Raw genomic sequence first — 25,498 nt, forward strand, 5'->3', positions numbered from 1 at the left:
AAAGACAGAATCCATAGATTTTAAAAGTCATACCAAAGTACATTGACTATCAACTCGATAGAAGCTAGAAACTCAAATGATAGCCTAATGATTCGGTTTTAAAAGGAAAATAGATTTAGCAGTTTGGCAAATAATTGCCTTCACGAGTTGACTGAAATGATAATTTGCTCACAAGAAGTACATGTACATTTCTATGATACTGTGTGGAAGCAACTCTGAACCCATTCCATGTATGAATACACTGAATGTGAGAGTTAATTAAAGATTAATCCTTCAATGGTTATTAGAGGCTGACAATCTACACCTTTCATAACCCCTGAATAATGGACTGGTCAGGCATTTTGAGCAACTTCTTGAATCAAAGGTCACCGGTTTCCTGTTGTTTCCTGTTTGCTTTATCTTAAGCAAGCCAGACACAGTAGCTGTCCTATCCTTAATAAGCGTCTCAGTCAACCACAAGAAAGCAAGTTTGTTACTAAGAAGACATGCTTACTGTTTTTATGCACTCTTTTATTCGTCGAGCTTACAATAATAATAATAATGGTGATCCTTATATTGCTAATATTATCCTTCACTTTAAAACACCAGGACTGGTACTGTGACAAAGAGTTCAGAAAATGTTGCATCTCGTTTATTAGCCTGTCTTGACAAACTGTTGTTTTTGCGGAGTTGTCACCCTCCGAGCGGGGCAAGCAAAACAACAGCTTGTCACAATACGCACTGCACCTGATGCATCAGCTGCATTGAAAGGGAGTTGTTCTCTCTCGTCTACGCGACTTGGCTGCGATGTTATGTCGGTCGCTCCATTGGTAATCAAAACTGATTTAACCCAAAAATTTATGTAGAAAAAAATAAGATAAAAACGTTTAACCAGAGACCAGTCTCTGCAGTAAACTTTAGAACTTGAGGATAAAATAAATTAAAAATAAAATTAATAGGAACAAATAAAACTGACTGATACAAAAATACAAATAAAACTGACTGAGTGCACGAATAACGACATGTTTAGTCGCTGTTGTTGCCTAAGTTCTTAAGTTCTACTAAAGTTTACCGCAGAGACTGGTCTCTGGTTAAACGCTTTCATCTTATTTTTTCTACATAAATTTTTGTACTAAATCCGTTATGATTACCAATGGAGCGCGTACGAGCGACTGACAACATCACAGCCATGCCGCAAAGACGGAAGAGAACAACTCCCTTTCAGTGCAGCTAATGCATCAAGTGCAGTGCGTATTGTGACAAGCTGTTGTTTTGCTCGCCGCGCTTGCCGGGGGACAACTCCGCAAAAACATGTTTGTCGAGACAGGCTACTCGTTTATCCACTGACAGCCCTCAGTAGTTACGCATCTAAGATTTTAAATTTGTTTTGTTTCTCGTGCTCTTCTTTCTTTTCTTGCTATTATCCGATCTTGACCAATGATCATACTTTCACAACTAAATATTTTGTCACCAATTAGAATAATGAAGATCGGTTTTAAAAAACAAGAGTTATCTCCCCAATATGTAGTATTCAAACTTACACTACAGCACATGGGTGGTTGATATTGAAAAGACAACTCTAAAATGTAATGCTAACTTGCAGCTGAAGGATTTTTGGGCAAGGAGGGATTAGTTTTCCATATACAAAGTTGAATGGTAAAACGATTTTGTATTTTTAAATTATGACCAATTTGCTAACTTCTGATGTTGGACCTTCTCTTCCTTTTTATAAGTAGAGTAGCGCTCAATGAAAGCATCAATACATGGGGATGTTTTTAGAAGCCAAGTTTTTAGAAGCCAATGGTGAGGGCGCATGCATGGATGAGCTGTGCGGGCCAATAGCAGTTTTGCTCCCCAACGCAAAGGTTAGATGTTTTATTAAAAGCTGAAAGCCACTCTAATACCATAAATCATGCTTAGGACTATACTTAGAGATGATAACTCCCACTTCTAAGTCAGTTCAGGCAAGCTATATCAGAGAAAAGGTCCCTTTTGGCAAAAAATGTAGTCTTGGTGTGAGTGAGACATTGATTAATTCTGGCCATGTGAAAACAACTCCATCACTAGTGTTAAATAGTGCTTAGCCACAAAAAGGCAGTCATCTTGCGTTTAAAAAACATTTTGCACAACTTTTTGTGTGAATTCCTTAATAACTGAAGGACTCTGGAAACACTTGAAGCCATCTAGAATTTGGAGGCGGAAACGTAACGCTGTGAAATAGAGTTGAGGAGTTGTCTGGCCTCAACCGAAGAAATAAATTCGCTAGGCAAAACCATTTTGTTGTAGTCAGAACATAGTTACAGAACAGCCATAACAGGAAGCAGAAAGTGTCTTTACTCAACAACTTCTAGAAGGAAAAATATCTGCTAAAGTAATCCGGAGATCTACTAAATTCGTGTATATCTATTTGGACACTGGCCAGACTCGGAGTACGTAAGTACTGGTATGACATCACAAACACTCGAGTTCACGAGTTGACAAGTGACATATGATGGTGCAAAACATACCAAGGACAACCTACAAGTGTGCTGAGGCATTTGTGCTGGTCACAATGCCAAATTTTAGGACATTGCACAAACAGCCATGTTTACTGCTCAACTAGGTCAAAAGTTGTCAAACGATATGGGAGCATGCACAATTTTATCTTGAACATAAGTAAATTAACTGATAAGAAAATTCATGATATAGTAAATTTCCATATGTAATGCTTTATCAAGACGGATTTCATCAAAGGCCGGTTAGTAGATTGCCTGCCAGTGTGTAGACTAATTCGCATGAACTGGTTTGGTTGAAAGAGAGATTTGGTGTCAGAAGCCTTTCTTGCCATCACCAGTGACCTTCTATGGAAATTAAACCCCGACCTGTTGCTCCCAGGCAATTCAAAGGCCACAGGCGCTTTCTAACATTTCAATTGCACCTTAAAACTGATTGTTCATATATTCCACGATGCCGAGTTCTGTTGCGGCGAAGAAAAAGGCGAGCTGAAAAACTTTGCGAAACATGACACTCTGGGATGTGTGAGCATTCCTTCCCTCTGGATGGATGAAGTATGTCTGCTTAGGTTACTGCAAGCAAAGACTGAGCATGTTTTTAAGAGCTTTGTTGCGCAAACAATGGTTCTGTGATTTTGACTGGCCGTGTCCGAGTTCAGTGGCAAGGAAACCTCGAAGACTGGAGATATGCCCAGTTGCGGAGAGCAATATAGCAATATCTGGGTGGATGTTATTCCTGTCTTCACAAGTGGCCTTTTTTGGGAATCAAACCTCAATATATTGTTCAGAGGTCTGGTGGTCTAGGGTCTAGACCACCGCTGTTCTCTAACAAGCAACATAAGTTGTCTTTTGACTTTCAAATGTTGAGTTACCAGGAGCACACAACTGCTCATTACTCAGTTGTTATCAGTTGGGTAGGATCAAACACTCCGCCATTGGCTGCTTTATCCCTTTTTTGTTGTCAGAAGCCTCTAAACCGTAATCATGAAAAGGGTATTGTGATTTTAAATGCATATCTTTATATATAGATTTTATATATAGATTGATGATATATAGATTTTTTTAACCAGAACAACTGGAGAGTGAGAGAGAGCGATAGATGAAAAGCCATGTAGCCAGAACAATTACTCCCTCTGTTTTAACAAACTTGTCCGTAAGGTTTCAGCCACCAGCCAATCACTGAACAGTAAGAATGAACTGAAAAACTTCAACCTGGTAACGTTTTTCATTATTTATGCGATGATAGTAGTCTTTAATTTAGTCGATAAATTTTTATTATTATTAGAATTAAATTATTACTTATATAAAGCTATGTATTTAAAATCACAGTCCCTTTTCATAATTACGGTTTATGGGCTTCTGACAATAAAAAATTGGATAAAACAATCAACGACTGAAGATTTCATCCACATACCTTATCGATCTCATCTCGAGAGTCAAGATCACTCATGATCGTTGCTGGAGAGCAGCTGTGGCCTGCAAACAGCAGGCTAGAATTTAATTTTCTAAATTGGCCACTGTTAGTGACAGGAATGACATCCAACCTTAAATGACTCTCTGCAACTGTACATGACTCCAGAGGTTGGGTTCCCTGCCACTGAATTCAGGCATGTCCAGTCAAGATCAAAGAGCCAATGTTTGTGCAACAGCACTCTTTAAAAAACATAGCAGACATCATGATAGTCGATCATCAAGGAATTACATATACATCTGGTTACAAATTTGGACCAACCCAGAAAGATGTAATCAGATGCCACTGAGACTCCAAACTACTACCAATACCTACCAAATAATAAGTCTGCTCTCTGACTATCGATTCAATTAGTTCAACTGACTCCTGGAGAGGGCAGCTCGCATCTCCGTAGCCATGCCTGCGAGAGAACAAAAAGCTAGCGATGAACGCAAAAAGGGTGCAGCAATGTCTGCAAAAGGAAGCAATAAGACATCCTCAAGGTTGATATACCGGGTACAGTTCCTTCAAAATCTGTCAAAACTGTTAATGGAAACAAGGTCTTTTGAGCCAAAGTACTCATTAAAGATCTTTTCATAATTAATAACTAATAATTGAAATGTTTAAAAAAATGAAGAACTTCATTGAAGTACCATCAATATGACAGCCGCTGTGGCAAACCCTAGGCCCTCAATATATATAGTGATATATTAAATCCTGCTTCCTTCTATTAACTGGTCTCTGGGCTGATCTAGGTCTGTTTAACAGGGGTCAGTCGGTGCAGTTGAGGAAAAATTTTGGTTACAGAACACTTGGATTTGTTATTTTTATAACAAAGGAAGCGGTTAGACAGGCCTATTAAGACTGACTAGATTATTAATATATATGAGTAAGTGGGAAAAGGGAACATCTACACATACCTTACCTTCTTACAGAATTCCATTTATCCTTGACTACACGGCAGGTGACAGTATTTCACAGTAACTCTGGCTAAGTAGTTTATAAGAGGAAACTGCCATATTTACATGCTATGGTTTCACGCAATCTGGTCTCCCGCTTTACCACTTGGTCAGCATGGAATTATTTATTTATTATTATTTATTGCTAGAGTTGACTAGACCAATAAGAATTTTTTAAAAGATTTGTACCCGGATTTCAATCTAAAAAGCTGTGCTAACCAGAATGATGCTGTAACTAAATGTGCATGTTCTCTGTTTAAATATAAGAGTTACAGCTTCCACCTCCACATGATTAAGGGTTACTTTGACTTTGGTTAGAGATAGGAGACTGCAGTACTAAAATCCGGAGTCATAGCTTTCACCTTTGATACAATTCATGTTTCTTATCAAGTCAACTCACCATTGAGAAATGGGAAGTTTCTTCCCTTTTTTTTCGGGCGGGCGTTAATCTAAGAAGTCAATTTAATATTGGTATCTGACCAATATCAAAAAACCTGTTACAAGCAAAAAATATTTTAGCGACTTTGAAACAAAAAACCAGTATGAGCTATGAAGTCACCAAAATCAAAAGGTTAGTGTGATATTTGTCCTACAAAAATGGGTTCAGTAAGAACTCATCAATAGTGTGGTTGTTGCTGCCCTAGAGAGAGACAAATATGGTATCTTTACAAAAACGAAGAAACCACTTGGCTATCAGCCAAAAAGGATGACTGTACAGGAACTACTGCAGAAAATGACGTTTGATTAAAACTTAGATCACATGAGAATAATTCGATAAATTTTGAAAATTGGTTAAAAACACTTTTTACGGATACGCTATCGCAATTTTTCCCTTTCATATTTGAATAAGTTATAATCCAGCTTTTCAATTAAACATATTGGTGCAGTATTTTGGAAAATACTGCACCAATATGAAAAATCACACAAATGATTTGTCGTGATTTGTAGAAACAATTTTTTAGTAATTGCGCTGCATCTTAATTCTTTCCGTATTTCAGGGTCCCAACATTTGTTTTTGTCTCACAACTATTTAAATCATTTGCAGGAGTGACCTGGATTTGAGGAATCAGCTATCTTGATGTCTTCTGCTTTCCATGTTATCATTCTGATGGTTTGATGGTGATTTGTACTTATGATAGGCAGCAGAATTTAAAGATACATAATGAAAAGACATAAGAGCAACGCGCTTTCCTTTATCAATTGAGCACTCCTAAGACTACTATAGGCAACATTCAATATATGTAAACTGAGATTTCTTCTGATACAGTGTTCTAGCAAAGTGTCACATAAGCCAATCACGAGTGAGTTCTCAGAGAACCATTAAAAATATTAAATAATAATAATATCGCAAGGCTTATCTAAGATAATACTGAAAAATGGAGGGAAAAAGTACTGGCAACGAGTATGCATTCTAGATGTCTTTGGTTTGGCCATCTAATATTTCCCATCAAAGTGACTGAGTCAGAGCAAGGCCACTGAATAACAATAAATATATTCCACAAAAAATATCTCACGATAATTAATTGCGTACTCACACCATCTGCTTGTAGAGGGACAAATCTACGAGTTGGGAGTATGAGGAATATACATTGATACATTAGGTCTTAAAGTGACACGGAGAGGGTCTTATCCATTGTTCATAGCAAAGTACAGCTAAGTTAGTAGATGAGAGAAGTCTGCGACTTCCATTACTAATTTATGTGTACTTGTCAATGGCTCTTCCACATACATTTCGCTGTATCGCTGCTTATTATATCACTGATCACTGGCTAAATTGGTTCACAAGCAAACACTGCACTGAGCTTTCTCTGAGCCGATACTGGCGGAATAATAAAAAAAATTGGCAAACGATTCATCAAGGACGGCTCTCCTGAAGTACCAACACTGAACGTTAGCACGAACAATGTTTTTAGGAAAACAGGAGGCAGCGATCCCATACTACCAGCATCATACTTGGCAATGCCTTCACTCTTGTTCATTTTCAGTACAAACAAGCAAAAAACTGGCCATCCGCGTGCGAAGTGGCTTGTTGTCAGATGATGATGCAGGGACCACTGGACAGCGGGAGTCAACGGGTGAAGGACAGCAAGGAGAGGAAATAGGAAACATGAGCAAATAGGAAAAGAGGCTTCAGACGTTCAGAGTGTCAGCTTTGAGTGACAAAACTGGAAGCGATATAAATTGTATTTTAGCATAAGGGTGACTCATCCCAGGTTTATCTTGAAAAAACAATGACTTGTTTTGTCATGAGACATTTGACACGATCACATCACTGGTTGGAGACTGAGTGCTGGGGTTCATTAGAAGAAAATGCAGAGCGTCGATGAGTGATGAACACTGCAAAACAAATTGTAGCCCGAAAATGCAAAATATTTTGTTATTAATACGCAATGAAACCTACATTATAACACCTTTGATAAAATTGCATTTTTTATCAGTATCTGCTTCTAACAATTATATTGGTCAAACAATTTTTATTTTAAATTGTGTTATATTATTTCGGAATTGTTTGTTTGTTTGCTCAGTTATTTCGGAATAGCTCAGTTTGTTGTAATGTGGATGCGCTGGTAAGTGAGTTTCGGTTATGATTTTAAAACCTGCGAACCAATCACAGCAATATGGCACTCACAACTGTCCAGTAATTCTAATACACACATTCATCGAAATGAAATTGACCACGATTGGCAGCATTTCTGCCTAATATGGTGTCAAGGAATTATCTTACTATTTCTTCGATTCAAATGAAAAGCTATCACTTTTCGCATACTAATAAGTAAAAATCCATGAGTCATGTGAAGAGAAGTCAACCCAGGGAACTAAAATTTACTGGTACCAGTGTTAACGGGACAGTGGTCACACACGTTAAATTTTACCATATTTTTTAAAAGGTATAGACGTTTGTCTATCATTTAGATTTTGTTGTTTTAGATAATCTGATTGCCGGGATGTTTCAAGATTAAAATTGACAAACTTTATCTCGGTTAAGATGCTCAAAAGAAGACTTCTCCAAAAATTATGGCAATAGAAGTACTTTCTGTTTGTCCCCCTCATTATGACATCAGCTTTTGCGTTAAGTTGCAGGGCTACACGCCTCTATTGACTTATATTTTATTTTGTATTTTGCTAATGATTGTAGCAACAAAACTTCAAATATAGCCTCAGATACATTGCTATAAACATCTCAAATGATTTAAAATTAGGTTGGTTAGAATGTGTCCCAATTTTTTCTCTAAATGCTGTGTAAACTTATGAATACCCTATGCTGATGAGACCATATGTTTATGACTTATAAACAATATATACAACTGCTGACATCATGTATAGGGAAGTCTGAGCAAAACCTCTTTTGAGAGTTTAACCGCGATCAAGTTTTGTCAATTTTAATCCTAAAACATTGTGGCAGTCAGATCACCTATAACAATTAGGCCTACATGTTTCAAAATATTGTGATAAAATATCAAACTTTCTGATAAAATACTTTAAAATTTAGCATCAGTGACGTTTTAACCGAGCTCCAATATGGGCTATTTTGCTTTTAAATTTGTATTTAAAGCTATAAGTTGATATGCCTATTTGCCTTCTCTATCATAAAACGCAATGTCACTATTTCTTGCTATTTATTTGCTTGTAAGAAACCTGCTCTTTCGATTACGCATGAAAATGGGAAGCGGCCTTCCAAAGATGGATGCATAAATGAAAAACAACCACACATACCACTTTTTTCATACGAAATGACTCATTAGGAACGTACCAGAGAAACTTGTTTGCTCATGTGGAATTCATGTAGCAACGGTAAATACGGCTACACCGCTACAAAATTTGATTGAATACAATGGGTGAATCACTTACAGAGTTAATGTTACACTATAATATGATTCAGACAGCAAGAATTTTTCAGAGCAAATTGTAAATGAGCTAAGAGTAAAAGTAGGAAAGACGATTTGCATGTTCAGGATGCTGCAGTTTGGGTAACTACTACCTAGGTATTTGTCGGAGCATAATACACACAATAAGTTATGGTCACTCAGGTCATTCACACAAATGCGCAAATTTAAGGACTCCTAGCTTGTATATCAATGTTGGTTTAGACTAATAATAGATAGAAGGCAACTCCTCAAATAAATTAATAACGCATAAACAAATCTTGCAGAGTTGATGCAGTCTTTTCGGGTAATAGAGTTTACCATATGCATTATGGCAGCCTATTAAAAAGGTCATGTCTTTATGAAAATATATGCAATTTGTTGTGAGTTTATACATTGTATTGATTTTGTTTTTTGAACACAGTGATGTTAATGCAGTTCATTTTGTGCACCAGTAAAACATATACCGATGTATTGAATGTGAAAATCTTATTGGATTTTTATATAAAGAAGAGTTTAGTAAAAGTGCGTATGAAACTGGTGGGTTCAGTGCGTCCAACAAGGCTAAAAGCCCGTTTCAATAATAATGTAAAAAATTACATTGGCCAGGCAAAAACGCTGATATGGTGACAAATACTGCTGCCACAGAAGCAAATCAAAGGTTAGCCAAATTAGTAAACAGTAAAATCTAAATAGTAAAAATAATGAAAGCTCGCTTATAATTTATTAGTAGCTTGCGCGTCTCAAAAGATTTCCTGATTAGTGAGCCGCTGATTGGAGCAGCCCTGAGCAGGCCTCGTAACAGATGTTATACATTCTGTTCAGTTTCTTATGATCTCATGATGTAAGATTCCACCTACACACGACAATATAAAGTATTTCAAAATGGTAGAATGCTAAATGGTAAACAGTGTTACTCATCCATCAGTCATGCATTTGTGAATAGCGTCATTTGAAATTGAAGCTGTAATGTAACGTGTTGTGCGTTGCTGAAGGCGTATACATAATAAGAATTTACTCTATCATTGCACACTATTAAAGATAAACTTGTACAAACTTTTTGTATATTTTACCATAAAGTATCAGTATTTGTCGACCATTTGCGATTGTTTTTGACATTTGAGGTGATCTGACTACCAGATTGTTTCAAAAATAAAATCAACAAAACTTGATGACGGTTAAAACGCTCAAACGAGAAATACGCTCGAAATTACATCACTAGTTGTTTTCATTGCTATAGTTGATATCAGCTACTGCGTTCAAATTGAAGCATTACGCGTCTATATTCTGTCATTCTCTTTGCAACAAAAGATGTCATAATCGCAATTTCACTTGACCCGATCGTTTTAACCGCTTTGTCGATTTTAATCTTAAAACATTCTGGCAGTCAAGTCACCACAAGCATAAAAAAACGCAAATGATAGGAAAATACTGATATTTTCTGATAAAACCAACTAGAATTTTGTGCAGGCTCATCTTTAAATATAAAAATCACTTTCCAAATCCAACTCGTAGCATAGTATGCCACAAAGGACTGATCTAGGAGAAGATGGACATTGCCAAGTTTTGACCACTCATCAACCACTTTCCCACGCATTCGGAACTTGCACTGCTAGCTCTTTCTCTTTATATCAAACTGACAAGCATACATTCTCTGAATTGCTCATGCGCAATGTATAATATAAAACCACACGGTTGCTTAACTGCACTCCGCAGCTCAAGAAGCTACCTTTCAGAGTTGCCTCCTATATTTATATCCAAAATGAGCAGCCAAATACAGTCAAATATATACAGATATATTTCTTCTTTAAAATTAAGCCGCTATAAAAGCTGACATTTAATTTCGAAATTTAAAAAAAGGCAAAAAAGTTAATTGATTTTTCCTGTTGTCATTACAAGAAGAGCATCCCCAAGAAACATCATCTCACAGTAACCTGGCAGGCCACATAATTACACGAAACAGAAGGTAGTAAGTTGGCTAGCTGGAGACCATCATTGGTCAATATGGCAATTTCTGTAATTGAGTTGAGAAAAAGTTGAAAATGTCATGCCAGAAGTGGGATTTGAACCTCCAAGTCCTAAATTACTGACTGCAAAGATTAAACGTTTACACTCCTGTAATAGCCGAGAGTTAAACGGAACTGACAAAAAGGTTTTTCTATAGGTTATGGTTCTAAGTCCATCTACCCGCTTGGCCTACCATTTGCATTTCTAACATTTTTAGCATTTATTTTCCTTGAAAAACTCATTTTAATTATAATTTTCTGTTAGCAAGAGGCCCATAGACTGCGTACAAACAATCCTTCGTTATAAGAGTTTAACAGGCAATTGTTACTTTAGCTGTAGTGACCAGAGTTGTAGTCAACCCCAATTATTCTCCATTTGAAAAGTAATTGTCTATTCTGAAAGTTGGTACAATATCGTTAAATAAATGGATGGATAGATCAATGGAATTTAATAAATAAATAGATATTGACCTTATTTTCACTGATCAATGCCTTCAATGACAAATGAGACCATGTGCAACAAAATAAGCATATTTCGTTATATAATTCACAAAATATGTATTTGGAAAAAACACATTTGGCGCAGCGATTTCGGACGCCCTAGTGGTATGTGTCTCGCTTCATCCTGTTTTCAGTAGAATATAATGTTTTAACAAATGGCTCTCAAATGGATATTTAAAGCAGCAATATTAGACAGCGAATGTCAAGGTATACAGAGTTCTTATAAACCAAAAATATGCCATCATTGTATTCATCATAGCTCAGCAAAATTACTACAAGACAGACTTTTTATGGTCTTTCTAGCCTCATCTTATCGTTATATCGTTATCATTCCATTTGTTCTACATTCCATTAGGCAACTGGAGAGAGAAGAGAGAAGAATATCTCATGTAAGAAAAAGTAGGCCCTATATGTATGTAGAGGAAAGGGAATAAATGTTACATCTAAATCTGCGGCTCCTTCTGGGATCCATATAACGAATTTGATGATAGAATAAAAGAGCCATCATGTAAATAAAATATTTGTTAAAATTGTACTTGTACTTCCTTCCGAAATGAATTATGACAATACTCTCACCAACACTGGTATTATTTTACGAATGTAGAAACTTTTAGCACAAAACTAACGACGGAAAAGACCAAAGCAGAAATTTCAAAAAATTGACAATATGAAGCGGACAAAAAGTAACTAACACAAGTTCACATCAACTGTAATATCATATCAGTACATTGCGATTTTATTAAGGCACCTGGATGCACTATATAAATAATTTTTTCGTGCGAACTTACCAAGACATAAAAAATGAAGAAAAAATGATGAAGAAAAGGCTGTGAAGAAGGTTACATAAGTTATCTGTTAGGATTACCCTTCGCCGCCTCGGAGCCAGCTGACATGGAATAAGGTGCACTCCCTCACCCCCTATCTATAATTAATTGCCATGATTTATATAATGCCACCATCACAAAATTAAACGCAACCAGGGTACTCACATCGTAGTCTCTACACTCAATAACCTCTTTTTAGTCCTCTCTCATGCCATTGTCTGTTTGACAGCAGCTCTCCGAGAGGTACCACCCTACCCTAAAAAGTATGCAGCACTTTTAACCATCACTCGGGTTGAACTCATTGGCGCCATCTCGTGAATTTGAAAGTGGCTCATAACATCGGTCGCGCAATAGGTAAAAGTATGACCACTTAGAATGTATTCAAAGGATTTTAGCGGAAGTTATTTTAGATTTTCATCCTACCAGGATGTGATGTTTCAACATTGTGCTGAGTCAATCAATGAAAAGGATACAGACCGGATTACTACAAACTAGCGTATCTGTGAGACTTCAATAGTGTACAAAAAAGCCGAACCCCTTTAATGGAAAACTAATATTGTCATTTACAACATTATAACTCATGGTGAATTTAGTGTTTTATGTTTTTGTTATGTTTTTGAATGATTATGTTGGCTGAAATGTGAACATTTCATGTTTTTACTGGTTGAAGATAACAATCTGTACAGATATGATGACACCACATACATTTTTATTTGCTTATTTCAAATCATACATATGACTTGAAATAAGCATAAGTTTTACAGCTGTTTGGTTTACATATTGGAAATAAAGACAAAATGAAGATCATTTTATGTATAATTTATAGCTATTGACTAAATTTTCAATGAGTAACCATGTTGTAAATGAGAATTTCAGTTTTGCAAAAAATAGGTCGTTTATTTCACACACTACTGTATTTATGTTATTTATGATTTTAAACAGAAATAAGGAAACCTTTTGGGAATCCTACCGAGGTAATTAGATCCCATTCAGAACCTATGACTAGTCTGTAAAAGGATCAACGAAATTAATTACTACACTTTTTACATCTCATACGCAATATACTTATTTGCATATATATTAATTATGTTATTCTTATATATGCTCAATCTTATTATTCAATGATTTATGCAACAAATATACAAAAAACATCATTTCAAATCCATAAAAAACCTTTGAAAATGGTGACTAGCTAAGAGAATGCATGAAATTTTGAAAGTGCATCAGTGGTCAGTGAGATCACCCAAGGTGTGGGACAATATTCTAAGATAATGCAGGCCTTTTGAAGGGGTGTGAGGCCAATGTTGAGGGTCATGCATAAGAGACCGTATAGAAAGTTAGAGAACAAGATTTATCTGTCGATATTTCAGCCTGTATTAAAATAAGATGCGCCATGGACACCAAATAGTTCAGAATTACTGCATTTCTTTTGCAACTCCATAGTATAACCAAAATAAAGCATGCTTTTAGAATTCGACAATGGCCAGCATCGCTCGAAAATTTAACTTTGATATTTTTGAAAATTGAGTTTTCTGCCCAATCAAATACAATTTAGAGTAGAACCTCTAAATACGAACTCAACCAGTTCCAAAGTGCACTTGGTATGTCAAAACCATCATATGTTAATGCAAATATTCTTGTACGAATATGTTCTTGTTGCACTTTGTTTAATTTACTCCGGAACTCAAAAACTTACATCAACCATAAATGCTTCAGGTAAATAGACAGCACTAAAATAAATGCATAGGGCCTACCATGTAAATCTATTTTAAAAGCAAATGTAATAAACAGAAATATATACAAGCAATAAACAGAGGTAAGTCATTGTTACTGTACATTGGAGTCACACCAAGGGAAGTGAAGGTGAAGGTTTAGAATTGGAGGTAGTGGAGATACTCCAAGTTATACAAGACACTGTTCAAACTGAGTTAGCTCTTTGTCATTGTAACCAAAGTTTTATCTTTATTTTAACTTAGAACTTTGAAACCGGAACGTTTCGAAAAGTCTTAATTGTTTGCAAATCATTTCAGGTTAGCTTATATTTTGCATGTTGATGTTTTACTGAACTGCGTTTATGAGCCATAACCTCGCAATGTCATATCACAAATATACTCACATGATACAGCTACACTCATCACTAAAACATGATTTCTATAAATATACAGCGTCCTTCTGTGTGATGAGCTCTCATGAGCGAGTATTCGAAAAATGTGAGTCATACATTAAACTTGGTTGTGAGTAGTGTGTTTATTTGGTAAGATCATCTAAGTTTTAAAAATAAACTATACTAGGAATCAATCTTGGCAAGCCTTTAGCGTATCTAAAATATTTAAACAACCCTGGTACATGGCAAATCTGCAAATCTGCGATAGCAACAACAGAAATGTCCAAGCGGGATCTCCGAGCATCTCCCGAGCATCTTTTGTATAAGCTCTCTGAAAGTCCTGGGCATGGTTGATGCCAGAGTGACACTTTAGGGTTGCTTGCGGAGTGTAACACTTAGAATGCTATGCAATTAATTTTTAAACAAGATACTCGAGGACCTGTATTGTAATTGACACTGCTTCAATTAAGTGCGGGAGTAGCTTGCACTCTCATGACATTAAACTGTTCCCATGACGAGGAGAAGCTGACAGTATTGACTTTTTTAAGTTAACTGTAACGATCAGCTAATCCTCCCATCAGAAAGGAAATGCTCCATCACTCGCTTGCTAGGCAAACTCCCTTTTTCACACCCCACTCCAATTCTCACACCCAACTGCTGAATGTAAGAAATTTTCACCAAAACTGTGTGCAAACAAGAAAACATCTGCAAAATTTTGTTGGCTTAGTGCATACTTTCAAATTAGAGAATAAAGCGCTATTAGAATTGGCTTAAAAATTAGCAAAGTATTCCAGAAATGAATAGAAAGTGGGAGTGACCAATGCGAGACAAGAATCATTATCATGGACCAATGAGAGACAAGAATCATTATCATGGACCAGTGAGAGACAAGAATAATTATCCTAAACTAATTAGAGACAAGAATGATTATGAATGAAAGATTATATATGGTAGAAATTAGAAAAACGATAAACAAGTTACAAAAAGACAAAAATTTAAAGTTTGTTCAAAAGTTCAAAACTTCTTAAAAACCCTGTCTTGCTTTCTTTTAGTTTTACATTTAAAATAATTATTTCTTTGTATTTGTTGTCATTCTTTAGTATATTGATCTTATTCAACGACCTTTATAGCCAAAACACTAAAAATAGCCCTAAGATCTTCATTGAATAATGATCTAAGACTAGCTATACATTAGGAGCAGAGACTAAACAAAGTGAAACGAAGCAAAAGATAATAAACAAAGAAATGGTTTGCAAACATAATCTTATATTTTATACCATAAAATAAGCAAATTAGATGAAAACTCCAAAGTTTGGCTAACTTTGTATCATCATGGCAATACTCTAATCTGACCTATAAAGTATAAACATTGGCTAAGGTCACTTAGGTGAATGATGATTTTCGCTTAGAATTCTCCCATGATTCTTCATATAAAATCTGGGATTGTTGATAATGCTTGTTTAACCCTTTGACTGCCGCATTATTCGTTGTACCAAGTGCTACAGCGGCCACATTTTTTTCACTCATAAACAAGGTATTTTGTGTTGGCTCTTGCTGTGTTATTACTTGGTCTATCTAGCCCAAATTAACAATACATCATTAGAACTCTTTCAACAACAGAATGTGAGCGATAGTAAGGTCCTGGGTGACCTTATAACAAACCATATGATGCCGAATACAAAAATTATTTTTATTGAAATAAAAATACAACTGTCTGGGCTCCAGTTCATATTTCATAAAAGCTAGCCCGTTTCATTTTGCTGCTACAGGTTTTAAGATAATACTAAATAGTTTGGAAAAGCTAGAATAAATTAATGCAGAGTTATATAGCGTAATAGGAATATAAAACAAACTGAAAATGAAGCTCGAAAAACCGAATTAACTAACAAATACATTTGTCTCACTCAAAGTATAATTACTCATAGCAGAAACTTCTCAAAATTAAAGACATTTAGTGCTTCAACAAAAAAGGTTTCGAATTAAACTAAAAGATATTGTAACAGTGTTAGACATAAAACATCATACAGACACATACGTCTTTTTTATAAGAGCGAACGTTGTCGGATCATTGATTTTTGCAAAGCATCGTCTTTCTATTGGTAAGGAAAGCAATTACCAAGCAAAATAGCGTTTCTTTGTAATATTTCATAGTTGTAAAAAGGTTTATCTTGTTGTGGAACTTGGACAAAGAAGGCTGTCACAAAGACTTAAAAACGTGGATAAACTTTAAAAAGCGTTTGCAACATTAAATGGGTGCTATTTTGCCGTTATCCGTTTCAATTAGGACGAACCTTTAAATAAAGGTTCGTCCTAATTGTCTAAAGCTGCTTCAACAGCAATCTAAATACGTTTTTACTGCAAATATATGAGATTTGTTAATATTTTGTAAACATATTATGCTCATTTACATGTCGTAAGGTTTCATCGATTCTGAGCCATTGCAGATTCGAAAAATGCAAAATTGGCACTCGCGCCATTTAAGTATTTGAGCCAAAGTGCGAGAATAGCACCTAAAGGGTTAAGGATATCCTAAAAAGGTCAAGTGTGTCCATGCTCGGCCAATTAACTAATAAGACACCGGCAAAAAGTTTCAATCAACACTATAATTTTGAACAATTTACTAATAAGAAGAACACGCTGTGTAAAAAATCTCCGTACAAAACATGAATTGAGACAAAACTACCGAAAATAATTTTGTATTGTCCAAAAGGCCGCTACCGAAGCATACTAAAGTGGAGATAGCTATGATGTTACCGAAGCATACTAAAGTGAGATGGCTATGATGTTACCGAAGCATACTAAAGTGGAGATAGCTATGATGTTACCGAAGCATACTAAAGTGAGATAGCTATGATGTTACCGAAGCATACTAAAGTGGAGATGGCTATGATGTTACAGAAGCATACTAAAGTGAGATAGCTATGATGTTACAGAACATAATTCTTTGGACAAAGAGTAACAAAGCATCCATGAATGAAGGTTCTCTGCAAAATTCATTATGAGCTTGCGTTTCCATGGAAACATTAATAGCCAAAATTATTCGAAAATGGTGTCACCTGCAGTGCCAAGTAATGTTTATTTATTGAGTTTATGCGGCTGGTCTCTAAAAGCTACCAAGTTTTGAATATTTACAGAAACCTGTCATCTATGAAATATATTTAATTTATAATTCTATTTGCAGTCGATCTCCATTCCATCGATGCACTCTATTTACCTACAGAATTTTATGGTAATGAAACACACTGGAGTCACAATTATAATAAAAATACTCAAATTCAAAGGCTGTTCTATGGCTTTTTGACTCGGTGTCTTATACATTCATAAACGTGGGTTTCATGTTTTGTCTATAAATGTATCTAGTTGCCAAATATTATACTGCTGGTCATATATCACGACTTGTCTCAGACTCATTGTACTGTTTAACTTGGCTGACTGCCCTCTGTCATGCCCTTGTTGATTGCGAGTCGGCTATCTCTATGGTCACCTTTCTAATAGACACTTGAACTACCTAGTGTGTTTATCAACCTTGTGGAAAATTAAACAAACTGCTCCACGCATGATTTGCGATGCGTTTATGTCTGAAAAATAACGAAATTTGTAAATTATATTGTTCTCAGCCAACTTTATTAAAAGATGAAAATTGAAACAGAAGTAAAAACGAAGATACGTGAAAACGAGATACAATTATTCCCAACCCTCAAATATTATTACCCAGCATCTGCAAAAATATTTCATATGGGCATTATAGCGAGGAAAAATTGAAAATAATTAATATTCAATTTATACCAAAGTAAGTCTTCTATGTGGGCATTTCCTTCACCAAAGGTCCTTCTGTAATTTCATTGAGCAAATTTGAAGCTAAGCCAAGATAGTGAAAGGATAAACTGTGGCGTTTTACGTAGGTACATGCTTCTACCTGTCACATGGTTAGTAGTTAAGTTGGCGACAATCCAAAAATCAGCCTCAATTGGAGTTTGTTTTCAACAACACGAGGAATATCCAGGAAACGTAGAATCGTTTAATGTGATTCAAAGTCTATAGTGAAATAAAAACAACCCCCAATTACAATATTCATAAAACATTTATAACTTTATGCAAAGACAATATAGCACCAGGAGTTATGCTCAGACACAGTTACGATTCTACATTGTTGTGGCCCAGCCATGACCCTTGAGTTTCGTGCAGCAAAGCACAAGGTACGATATGCATTGTGATCATTTCCTACTTCTGTGCAAGCCATTTCATCTGAGTGCAGGGGGAAAAGGGGAGGAAAACCTATAGATTTGGCATTGATGTTAGCTCTCTATATAAATATCATATTTCCCCCAAATTATTAGCAAAACCAAAGACAAAGAAAGTAGTGGTTAACCATGCCATAAAATATTTCAATCAAGCTGAATGGTTAAAAAAGGGTGTTAACTCATAACAACCCTAGACTGGTTACTTAATATGTGACAAAGCAGAATTGATGAACAATAGCCAAGGAATACAGTTTACAAAAATACTCAAAGGTAGCTCATTTCAGATGATACTATCAATAAAGGCAAAAATATATTTTTAAGGAAATGAATAAGATTCCAATATTTTACCTTGTTGAGTAGCTCATTGCATAATGGAATTGAAGAGAACGACTCAAGAGTTGGAGTGAAACTCATTCATCTTTTTAAAAAACCCAACAATGATCATTGTGAGGTATTGCTAATTGTTACACTATGTGTATTCTGTACAAAGGGACAAAGCGGATTTAACTCTTAAATCTTGATGAATTCCCGATTATAATTGTAAACTATGGTCGAACTTTGGGTACAAAAATGATCTCTTCGCTAACCTTTGGTCACGATTTTAGTTGTAATCTTGTATTAAAAAAATTCTCATTATTATATTCAAAAGAACGCCAAGTTGCAAAACTGCACTTGTTGACACTTGCTCAACCTGTCAGCTGAGTTAATGGCGTATCAATTGGCATTCTGCTAACTGCAGTCTTCTTGGCACTTCATACGCCACAGAATCTATCCATTTTGCACCTTGTCCCAGGCAGAGAGGAAATCAAACGCTAAGCACGTTCGCAATGAGTGTTTCTACTTCTGTCCCATTGCTTACTCCGCACATAGTCTTCATTCCTTAACGCCTTATGCAGTGTAATTGTGCATTTTTTATGTTTGATTTATTGCATGTCTTCTCACGCAATACACATCTGCAAAGCGAGATAGTTCAGCTGCAAGCCAGCTTTTAAAATACTACCTTTTAAAATACACCTTGAATGTGCCAAGCAGTGAATGCAACAATCTGAATCAGCGCTAGAACAACAGGAAAAGAGAACTTGGAAACTGTAAACAGTTAAAACTGTTGAGTTTGTATTATATTGTAATATTTATCATGTTTGTAATTTCTGTGGTCTTTTAAAGCAAGCATTTGCGTTAAAGTAGTATACGATGAGTGAGAACTCGTGTGAGGGTTGGTGAGGCCTTGCTATACATTCCCTTGTTACATTCAAGGATAAAAAGAGCAAAGGCTAAAATGTTTATAGCAACTCCCAATCATATAAAACGTTTTTACAGATGTTGGGACATGCACACCAGACCCCTATCATGTACATAAGCATATGTGGCTAAAACTATTTTGATTAGTGTTATATTGCTAGCTAATTGCTAAGGGTAACGTACTTCGAATTCTGAAAGAATTTATTAAAAAGTATAAATATTTTTCTATCATTTGGGATTTTGTTTGTTGCTTTAGGTGATCTGAGTGCCAGGACGTTTCAAGATAAAAATTGACAAACTTGATCGCAGTTGAAATGCTCAGAAAGAAAAGGCATGCACATACTTCTCCAAAAATGACGTCAGTATTCATGCATATTGTTTATAAGTAATAAATATACAGTCTCAACAGAATCGGGTGCTCATGTTTGAAAAATTTTGGCAGTCAGATCACCTAAAACAAACTAAATCTCAAATGGTAGAAAAATATCTATATTTTCTGATAAAATCTTTTAAACTGTGATATGAGTAACCCCTGACAAACCTACATGTAATTCATGGTATAATTTGTTTTGAGTGCAGTTCAACAACTCATGGCATTCCTTTGTAGCAGCAAGCCTAAAATTTCAAGAAAAACTAATCAATACTAAAATACCATCGACATCGAATTAATAATACAATAATAAAAGGCCACTGGCATCACTAAAAGTTGGCAAGGTGGCGGTGACCAGATGGCAAACACAATTGCTCTCATGACAGCAATTTGTAATATAGCAGACAATATTAGTTCCCCAACAAATGCAATATATTGCATTTGGCATGTTGATAAAAAATAAACCGAGTTTCCAAAACAGCAAGCTAGCTTATCCAGCGTAACGGACTCGACTACCACATACCAACTCGCCAATCACTTGGCCTTTTTACATATAGGGTAAATAACTAAATATCTATAGTTTATATGGATGCGCTTTAAAATGCCAAAAGTTGAATTGAAATAATACTTTTAAAAAAGCAAACACAAGATATCTACAGTAAACTGTTTATTTTCAACAATTTTCTTCCAATAATTGGTCTATAATGGCATATATCAGCAGGTGGCTATATTCAATGTCATTAATGATGCTATCAGCTACCTGCCAAAATCTTTCAACTTATAACCAACCACAAAAGTGAAAAAAAGATTACTATGTGCTCATCCCTTTCAAGTTGGTAATTCAGACGAAGCATTAAGGCTAATTGCGTAATGTCACAATCACGAAAGCATTAGGTAATGGCAGCATGAAACTTGCAGTATTGCGATAAAATCTTGAGAAATTTTCAAAGGACGAAATTCGATATCTTTCTACTAGCGATTTGTAGTGCATGATTTTTTAACATATGGGGTTAGCCATTAGAAGTCGCAGGAGAAAAGTCAATGGTAATAGTGAATCGGTATGGTGCATATCTATTTCATAGAATATGGAGCCACAGCAGGGGCACATAAAAAGTAAACACCAATAAATGAAAAAAGTGTAACAGCTAAAACTACAATCTATTGGGTCTTATAGCTTCAATAGCTAGATAGATAGCTAGTAACTACCACAGAAGCGGTCGACTCAATACACAATTTCCCGTTTACACAGAGGATTATATCGTAAGTTGTACAAGGCTCACTCGTAAATAATGTAAGTCCACAACATATTATAAAAAATTGGCTATAACAATATTCCAATAGTCCACAACATATTATAAAAAATGTCCGATAACAAAAAAGAGCTATCTAAATTTGACAAAGTTTACATTAATTTCACTATAATGCACCAATGCATTTTCGTTTTTAAGAACTGAGATATCAGCCAAAGTTTAAACATTCTTACCAAATATGTGAGCTTTGGTTAAGCAACAAATGGTTTTCGAGCAACGAAAGATATTTCGAAATATCACTTCTGCAAGAGAAGGAAATTCAAGGGTTAGAAATCAGCTCTCTCATAGCATCTGCGAGTATAACAGCAATTTGTTTTACAGTGTAATTGATGGTAATTTATAAGCAAATGTTACATCTCTTCATTTTTCCAGCTGTCAGGTATGTCAAAATTGTTACATAACATAGCAAATGGGATAGTGACATCAAAGTAGATTGAGAGGCTATTATACGATGATTGATGTATTAACAGGTGAATTGCTCAACAAAATAACTGTGAAAGAACCAAGTTCACACGCCGAGTGGCAGCTATGCAAATAGTGAAGTATGCAAATGACCAGAGGAAAGGAAGAGCTCCTAGAGACTGCATACAGGGTATGAAGAAGAATTAGGAAACTGGTTGATCAAATGTGTACATAAGGGAAATGAGTAAAGAGGACAAGGAGCCATTGGAAATCTTTTCTCTTCATATGTATCCAAGAAGGCCTTTGTACTTGAATTCTTGTGTATTTTTCACACAAAGGCATCGCGCTTAGCTTTTTACACATGTAAAATATCTAATATACATAGTGATTAGGAATTCACATTTTCCCTGCTTCTTTAACGGGTAGTCGCGTTACCTTCCTTGGGCTTTACATGAAGGTGAAAAGCAAACAAGTGGAACGGTGCTACTAATTCCACTATATAAATGAAATTTTCACTTTATTAAATATTGGGATTTCAATAAATGTTTTTAAAACATTACATAGCAAGCAACTCTTCAAATTTCATGAAAAGTAGCGCCCATACAATAACTTGAAGGAATCGGTAATTTTTTAGATATGTGCCCCACGAAACGTTTCGTCAACCTGTTGAATTATAGACCTTTAGACAAAGGAAGAGTTTTTGCTCTTTGACTGTCCGTAAAGGTTGACTTGCAACAAAATTCACATTACAGTTATTTGGTATCAAAAGATTCACCATGTCTTACTCTGCTGTGTTGTAGGTGCAAATCATGTGGAAATGTGATTACAAACTCTTAAAAGCTCAAAAACGAACAGTTTATCGCCGCCATCACGAAACTGCCTTAGATTAATTGATGGACCCCAAAAGTTACAATAGGCCAGAACATCAGACTAGACTCAGAGCTAGATCGCCACAATTCCACAAGTCTATCATCCAATTATAAGCTGAAATTGGGTGCTGAAATTGCAATTGGTCGCTATATTGACTACTAATATGTTTAGATAGCACATTGTATGTAAATGTATTTACACCAACCACAGGAGTTTTTTGAGAAAACTTAAACTTTACTCTACACGCAGTCACCGTCTTGTGATTTAAAATTATATGCTCACACAGAATATTATTGTATTCCCACTGCCAAGAGCGGCGACAACAGATTAAAAAAATTGCAACAGGAAATAGCAGAGCAAGAAAGGCCAATTAGGACCTCCTAGACACCTATGAAACCTTAAGGCTGTGCTATCAACTGATTACAACTAGCCACAATGGAAATGGGAATATTTAGCTTTAGCTTCCTAAAAATAAGTAAACTATTTGTTGGGCTAACAACAGTTTAATCTGGCTGGAAAGTTGAAACTTACGCAGATATCATCTTTTTACAAAATCAATGCGCTAGTACACTATAGCGATATTAAAGTGCACTATAATATCATTATGTCCAATTTTCAGTCTATATATATAATTCTCAAAGTTTGTCATCTGTTCGAATGTCTGCCTGTCTAGCTATTGCTATTAAAATCTCGGAATGAAGAATTCGTATTGCTGAAGACTTGACTCGGAACCTCCATTTCCCAAGACAATATGCTAAACCATTGAGCTACGCGAGATTGATGAATTTTTTTGGGCGATATATGTCGCTATGAGGGTGAAAATACGCATATCGCTCTCCGTCATGACGCAACATCATTTTATGCTTGCTCTCATGTATTTTATTAGTAAGTTTACTAGCTTACTCAAATTAGTCATTGGCAATGTGCCAGGCTAATGACAAGTGGCAGGCAACTACATTACCTGCAACGGTTTATTAGCTGTTTTTTTAATATCTGCGCAACGCCAGGCATTTGGCTAGTAGCAGCATAAGTATAGACTAACTTTTATTATAGCTAACTATTTGATGTCGTAAAACCAACTTCAATTGCTGATGCTCAACAGAGTTTTAACCCGAATTGAACTTTCCTAGTTGTTGTATCTCAAACGACAACTTTAAAACAAAAAGTAATGGTTAGCAAACAATTAAAAAAGAGTATCCCACCACAGAAGGTAATACAGAGATATAAAATACAGACTTAACAACATATGGAGGCAAAATGGTAAACCCTTGCTAAACCTGAGTACAGTAAACGCTTCTATAACGTAAACTTTTTTTTAACGAAAATTCCACTGAACATAAAAAATTTATATAGTTTTTAAATGATATTATGTAAGAAATTCTATATAACGCAAAGTGTCAAGTGGGTGTAAATTCTCAAAATCAATTAGAATAACGAGTGCCCCATAGTTAGCCTTAAATATACTGTTTTCTCTCTTGCCACACTTGGGAAAAAAACGAATCTTTTATCCTAACCTCTAACCCTATCTCAAACAGACAGGCAGACACCCACATATTATAGTAAATATAAATTTTTATTTTACTTTATTCTGAGCGTATACAAATTTTTTATTTGCAGCATATGCTTTGCTGTGGAAGAAAAGTGAAAAAATCAAATCAAACTTACATGGAAGATGTGTGCTCTTCTTCACTTAATGTAAAATTACTGTAATCATAGACCCGAAACCAATGTAAGTGATAAGAATAAAAGGAAAAAGTTGTTGATACGAACCAATAATACCACGGTTATTGTACAGTCATTAAATTAAAAAGTCAAGTTGAAGTTTTTTCCTGTTTGAAGGGCCAAAAAGCTGAGTTTCGGAAGATCTTAAAAAGGAATAAGCCATTTACATTCATGCTGCAATATATACCAAAGTGGGAAACAAACGACAGCGAAGTGGAAAAATTTCCAGTAATTCATCTTTTCCAACTTTTATATTGCATTTGTTTAGCGGTAATTTTTGCTAAAAGACATATAGAAACCTGATCTAAATAGTGACAAGCCTATTTACACCACTTTGGATGTTATTTAAAAATCAACTCATCTTAGATGTGGTTTCAAAATCAGCCATGAGACACAGACGGCAGCCATGCACCGCGTAGCAATGTTCACACACACAGTGCATTGTGGGAAGGTTTTGAAGTCACTTCTGAATGTTGAACAGCCTGAACTCTTGAGCTCATCACTAGAAGCTACCAGCAGCATTAGAAAAAGAGGTAATAATTTGATCACGACAGTTTGGAGAGCCTGTTGCCAATATTTCGAGCCGGCATTGGAACAACACTTTGGTATAAAGTACACCATTAGCGGGTAGGTTCATGAGAGAAGCTTTTATAAAATTGAATAATTGTATAAATTGAATAAAATTTGTATTGTTTCTGAAAACATCAAGCTATGGGATGATTGCATACCAAGATACACATCGATGAGATTGAATGCCGATTTGACTAGGAATTTAGGGACTGAACATTGGAATCAGTGCGATGAGACAGATATTGACTATTGACGTCGCTCTCTGACCAGTCTGTGTTCTTAAATCTTTTAGTATCAAACTTTTTTTCGTTTTGATGGAATCAACTCACGCCAGTAAATATTTTCTCTAACATAAAAATATAGCTATCCAAAATATCTGAGGCACAGTGTTGCAGAATTTCGCTACCTGGAATACATTTATGCCGCAGTTTACAATTTTGCTTTTTATCTATCCTAAACCAACAATAAAAAATTTAAGAACCGCGATATTATGCTGTGAATTCCGAGTGAAAAAAGTAACTGATCTATTTTTTGACATGACGATATTTTAATTCTATAGTGGCAAAATTTTGGGCTAGTCTGTTAACTCTGTGATC

The 25,498-nt window shown here is 35.5% G+C and overlaps 1 protein-coding gene across 2 annotated transcripts in view; it reads right to left on the bottom strand.

The window, feature by feature from the left end:
- Window positions 1-25,498, bottom strand: part of LOC137408366 (transcription initiation protein SPT3 homolog) — a 55,552-nt gene that overhangs the window by 15,320 nt on the left and 14,734 nt on the right. Inside the window, exons 1-2 of one of the 2 annotated variants that reach the window (XM_068094867.1) lie at window positions 12,240-12,292; window positions 4,258-4,342 (exon numbers count right to left, since the gene is read on the bottom strand). In XM_068094867.1, the coding sequence (XP_067950968.1) occupies window positions 4,258-4,342; window positions 12,240-12,241 (87 nt within the window). In that variant the 5' untranslated portion in view covers window positions 12,242-12,292. Of the gene's footprint in view, window positions 1-4,257; window positions 4,343-12,239; window positions 12,293-25,498 lie in introns of those variants that run through there. The other variant, XM_068094866.1, reaches the window with a different exon arrangement.

The sequence above is a fragment of the Watersipora subatra genome, chromosome 11, assembly GCF_963576615.1.
Source record: "Watersipora subatra chromosome 11, tzWatSuba1.1, whole genome shotgun sequence".
Classification (NCBI taxonomy): domain Eukaryota; kingdom Metazoa; phylum Bryozoa; class Gymnolaemata; order Cheilostomatida; family Watersiporidae; genus Watersipora; species Watersipora subatra.